Raw genomic sequence first — 5,489 nt, 5'->3', positions numbered from 1 at the left:
AAAATGACAGCTGAAACAGATAATCTGCTGCCAACATTTCCCAGGCAACCACCAGTCAAAGCTGTTCATGCTAAAAATCACTAACTGCTCAAAGTCCAATAACGTCGTCTTTCTCTGATGCTTGACACTAATAAAAATGGCTTCATGTCTTGGAAAAAGTTTCATCAGCAAAGTAGGGAAACGTTATGCGCCCATCACCCACATTTGGCAATATTCTCCAAAGAGAACTGAGATTGAAAGAAGCCCAACTTTTTGCTTTGATCATGCTTGAGCTTTCATACATTTATTTGACAGTAATATGTAGGACAGGGTTGATGAAAGTGCCAAAGTGAACAGAACTACTTTTGATTTATTTTTTAAAGATTCAAACTAGTTTTAGTAAAAGGTCAAGTGGGGAAAAGTCAACTCAGGTGAAATCTTGCTAATCGCTTTTTACAATATTATATTAACTGAAATAAACATTAATGTACAATCAATGCATAATTATTACACTGTGTTTATTATTGCATTATTAGATTCAATGTTTGTCAAATCTTTTTCCTCACAGGGGCGGTTATAGGGGGGCAGGGGGGACCAGTGCCCCCCTAACACTGACTTTGGACCCCCCTGTGGCCCCCCTAAAAAAAAAAAAAAAAGTCTATGATTAAACGATTTCTTGGCTGACAGAATGGGCGGAAGTAACGATATTTGTCATTCTAGTCGGACCCATTAGAGCAGGGGTCTCCAACACGTCGATCACAAGCTACCGGTATCTCGCAAGCCCTCAATAGCCCCCACTTTACAATTTTTGTTAATTTTTTTTTTTTAACGCAAGCCGTCATCGCCACGGAGGAGCACACAGCCTCTGTGAGCGAGCGAGACAGAGACAGAGAGAGAGAGAGAGAGAGAGAGAGACAGCACACCTTTATCTATTTAATGTGTTGTAAAAAATCAAGAAGTTATTCCAATGTGTACTATAGGACAGTAAAAAAAAAAACTGTTTGAAAGAGGAGTGATTAGTAAAATATGCATAAATAAAAAGAAAGAATACTAACTATAGGTAACATAAGATAAGAATAAACTAGTTTAAATTATTTTTTATTGGTTGTGATCATATTCTAAAGATTTTTTGATTATTGAAAAGTATACAGCTCTCTTTCATCTGAGTGCTGAGAGCTGTATCCATGAATTCATTTTGTGCTCAAAGTGCACCAGATTGATGCATTTAACTTCAACATTTAAAAAAAATCTTCCCGGAGCTGCATGCCCCCGGACCCCCCTAGAGAAGGTTAGGTCCACCCCCAAATAAAGCAGGTTCAAATAATTAAATTGCATACATTTTATTTTTGCAAACACTAGGGATGTAACGATATACCGAATACTGCGGTATCGCGGTAATGAAAAGGCTCAATACCGTCATGAGACTGAAAAAATCTACCGCAATATTACCGTTCATTCATTTATATCTCGCCCTGTAAATAAAAACTGTAATGTTTTTGTTTGAACAGCAGAGGACGCCATAATACTAGTCAAGAATACTCCCATCATCCTTTGCGTGCAAGCCCGCCCTCACACTCAGACCCAACGAGAAAATGGCGAACGGAGTAGACGAACGTGCTGACCAACTAAATAGAAATTGTGAAATTGAGGATGCTCCATCGACTTTTAAAGCTGTTGTGTGGCAGCATTTTGGTTTTCCCGTTTCAAGAAATGACAAAGGTGAAAAGCAAACTGACAAACGCTAAACTATTTGCAAATCCTGCCGGGCGACGGTCGCCTACAATTCGGGAAACACATCGAACATGAGAAGTCATTTGTCACATCACCACCCAGAAAAGCTCCGAACACAACAACCTACTGTGAGGAAAATGCCTAAGCCAGGCCAACTGACTCTGACAGAAGTATTTGGAGCGCCACTTCCCCCTAACAGTCCAAGAGCTCAGGAAATAACAAGGTGCATCGGCGAAGTACATGGCCAAAGACTTAAGGCCGTTTTCTGTGGTCGACAACAGTGGATTTCGGAGGTTAGTAAATACGCTGGAGCCCAAGTATGCCATTCCATCAAGGCCATACTTTAGTCGAACAGTGCTACCCGCTCTGTACCAAGAGACAAAAGCTAAAGTGTGACAGAGCCTCAAAGAAGCAGAGTGCATCTCAATAACAACAGATGAGTGGACTTCACGAGCTACGCAGAGCTATATTACTCACGGCTCATGTTATGACCAGCGAATGGGAAATTAAAAGTTTTGTTTTACAGACGCGGCCTCTTTTCACATCACACACTGGACTAAACATTGCTGAGGTGTTCAAATCTGCTGTTTTGGAGTGGGGACTCGACAATAATCAAGGCATTGCTGTCGTAACAGACAACGCAAGGAATATGGATGTACCGGTGAGCGAGGCCGGTCTTTCCCCACACATAAAGTGTTTTGCCCACACTTTAAACCTCGCTTCAAAAGCGGGTTTGAACGTAAACCGGGCAAGCCTTCTGCTTGGTAGAGTGAGGCGTGTAGCTGCGTTTTTTCACCGCAGTTCAACTGCCACAGCTGTGCTGGCCACCAAACAGGGAATGTTAAACCTGCCTGCGCATAAACTCATCATGGATGTGGTCACAAGATGGAACAGCTCGCTTGACATGCTCGAGCGCTACCTGGAGCAACAACAAGCTATCGCTGCAACGCTACTCAGTGCTGAAGTCAGGCGCAACGCACGCGAGACAGACACTCTGGAACCAGCTGACATCACGGACGCCGAGGACATGGTTCGGCTTCTCTCACCGCTGAAAAAAGCAACCACCGTGCTGTGCGATGAGTCTCGACCTACAGTCTCTCTCATTGTGCCCCTCAAGCACATGATAGAGCAAAGCATGGCACAGTGCGATGAGGACTCCTCCACCATCGCCCAAATGAAGAGAGCCATACTGAAGGACTTTACAGACAGATACCAAGGGGAGCAAAACAAGTTTCTGCAAGAGAGCACTGCGTTGGACCCCCGGTTCCGGAGCTTGCACCAGCTAAATGACAGTCAGAGGGAGGACGTTTTCGACAGGCTGAAGTTGAAAGCCACACAGATGCAGAACCAGGTACATATTTAAATATTATTTTTGTGTCTGTGTAACTTTTTCAGATAACGTAAGGTGTGTTTGCCTCTGTTTTTGTGAAAAGAAAGATAAGACGTTTTTTTTCTACCTCTGCTTGCTGGCTGAGAACCCTAGTGAAACAGAAGGGGAAAGAGCACATGACGCTGAGAAACAATCTCCTCCTTCCAAAAAGACAGCACTCGAAGATCTCCTTGGGGAGTCTTTCAGTAAAGGAGTGCACGTCGCACAGCACAACACTGGTATCGAGGCTGAAATTGACTTGTACCGCAAAGCGACCTCTATTTTACTCTCTGACTGTCCTCTCAAGTGGTGGAGAGACAATGCAAAGTGTTACCCACTGCTGTCCCCCATGGCCAAAGCATATCTCTCTGTCCCAGCCACATCAGTGCCGAGTGAGAGAGTTTTTTCCAAAGCAGGGGATATTGTAAACGCCCAAAGATCCCAGCTTCTACCTGGAAATGTTGACATGCTCATCTTCCTGAAAAAAAACCTGTCCGATGAGTGAGTGAGAGAGAGTTTGAGTTGAGTTACTTGAAATCTATTTTATTGCAGGGTCTGATTATTGAATGTTCTTGTTTATTTGCACAAAGAAAATAGTTTGATAGTACTTGTTCTTGTTCCAGTCTGTTACTGTTTAGACACTTTAAATGTACTGCTATACTAAAATGCTGTACAAATCAGATTTATTATTTTATAAAGAAAACATTTTGGAGTAAAAAAAAATTGTATTTTTTTTTCGAATTTTTTTTTTCCTTCAATATATCGCGATAAATATCGTACCGTGGACTTGTTATCGCGGTATTACCGTACCGTGAGTTTTTGGTATCGTTACATCCCTAGTAAACACTGAAAACGGGTCCCACAGACCCAAACAGCACACAAAGGTAAGCATATAATAATGTGTAATTAAACAAATACCAATAACTGTATTGCATTGTTTTCTTAGGTGTATACGCAATTACTTCATACTGTCTTTGTCTTTTTCGTCCTGCATTTATTGGGCCCCCCTCAGAAAATAACTGGCCCCAGCCTGGCCCCCCCAGTCAAATTGGTCTAGAACCGCCACTGTTTCCTCAGCAATGCTTTCAGCCGAATGCTAACTTTAGCATAATAGCATACCATCAAGACAATATTCTTGTTTTTTTTTACAGCAATCATACCAACAACCATCACCTCGATAACAATACCTGATAAACTTACCAGCTCAAGTGCATGCAAACAAGGAAACATTAATGGTGTATATAATGTGTTCTTGATTTTGAGAAACAACAACGACGTTGCCACTGGTGTGACGCATATGCTAACAGCTTGGAACATTGTTTCATGTTGGTTTCATGGGTTGGCTTCTACAAATGTTTCATGTTGCACTTGGAACTCTTTTATCCAATCTGGCTCACTCACCCCGTCAGTCTTTCTATAATTTGCTAATTTGGGACCAAAATGTTATCTTCTTTATCTCCTGTTGTCCCCTTTTAATTTTTTCTTTCTCTTTCTTCAACACTGCCAGCCTCTCCATGACCCCATTCATCTCTCGCTCTCCCCTTTTCCTTTCATCACCAGCGAGTCCTCTGTCACTGATGTTTTCAGTGTTTCCTTCCTTCCTCAGTCTGTTCCCCCTTGTCCTCCCCATGTTCTTTTATCTCCCCACTTTCCTTGTTTCTGTTCCTATTAGCCTGTCTTAATATTTTCCTCTTTTCCTGTCTGCTCTGGATATACACACACACACACACACACACACACACACACACACACACACACACACACACACACACACACACACACACACACACACACACACACACACACACACACTCAAACTTTACTACACCTCTTACTACCCCTTTGAGACCTATATTCACAAGGTTTATGACTTGAGGTAAAGAGGGGTGGCCAGTGGAATGGCAGAGCAAAGGGACACAGAAAAAGGTGAATGGAGGTAAAAACTGAGGATTTATTTAGAGACGAGAAAAGAAACATAGAGTATGCATCAAAATCAAAAAGTGTTCAAATAAAGGGCAACCAAGGTAAGGAACTCAGGAAAATGAGTAAAGGAAGGAAGGAAATGTTGAAAGAGAGATAAGACAAGGATAATACTGTGAGGAATGAAAAAGGGTTGTATATCCATGATGATAACCAGCAGAATAGTGTGATTTTATATCTGCTGTCCAAAAATACTGTTGTTGGCAGCACTGCAGTTGCATTTCAATCGACTGCACTTTCTCTTTGCACTCTTTTCTAAAGACTCTGCATTTGGTTGAACATATAAAAATAACATTTAGGTGGGAAGTAACTAAATTGAACTCTTTACATTGTTTCAATCTTCCAGTTCTCTACACGCTGAATACTGAACTTGTTGGTGTATTTGTAGTCATCATTTCATGCCCCAGCTCCCAGATTTGGGGAGTGGAGT

General features: G+C 41.9%; 1 protein-coding gene across 1 annotated transcript; it reads left to right on the top strand.

Moving 5' to 3' along the window:
• Positions 1-2,075: 2,075 nt before the first annotated feature.
• On the top strand, positions 2,076-3,656 carry LOC307037254 (E3 SUMO-protein ligase ZBED1-like). The gene is made up of 2 exons (XM_079678034.1): positions 2,076-3,061; positions 3,186-3,656. Exons 1-2 carry the CDS (start codon positions 2,147-2,149, stop codon positions 3,582-3,584), a joined length of 1,314 nt encoding a protein of 437 aa, XP_079534160.1. The 5' UTR covers positions 2,076-2,146; the 3' UTR covers positions 3,585-3,656.
• The last annotated feature ends 1,833 nt before the right edge of the window (positions 3,657-5,489 follow it).

This window comes from Notothenia rossii, assembly GCF_949606895.1.
Source record: "Notothenia rossii genome assembly, chromosome: 4".
Classification (NCBI taxonomy): domain Eukaryota; kingdom Metazoa; phylum Chordata; class Actinopteri; order Perciformes; family Nototheniidae; genus Notothenia; species Notothenia rossii.
This window is presented reverse-complemented; position numbering and strand designations above follow the sequence as displayed.

What these genes read in the sequence shown, in the direction of transcription:
- LOC307037254 (XM_079678034.1), top strand. Translation starts at nt 2,147, where the DNA reads ATGAGTGGACTTCACGAGCTACGCAGAGCTATATTACTCACGGCTCAT. An exon ending in CCACACAGATGCAGAACCAG is followed by an intron (nt 3,062 to 3,185) that starts GTACATATTTAA and finishes TTGCTGGCTGAG; the next exon opens with AACCCTAGTGAAACAGAAGG.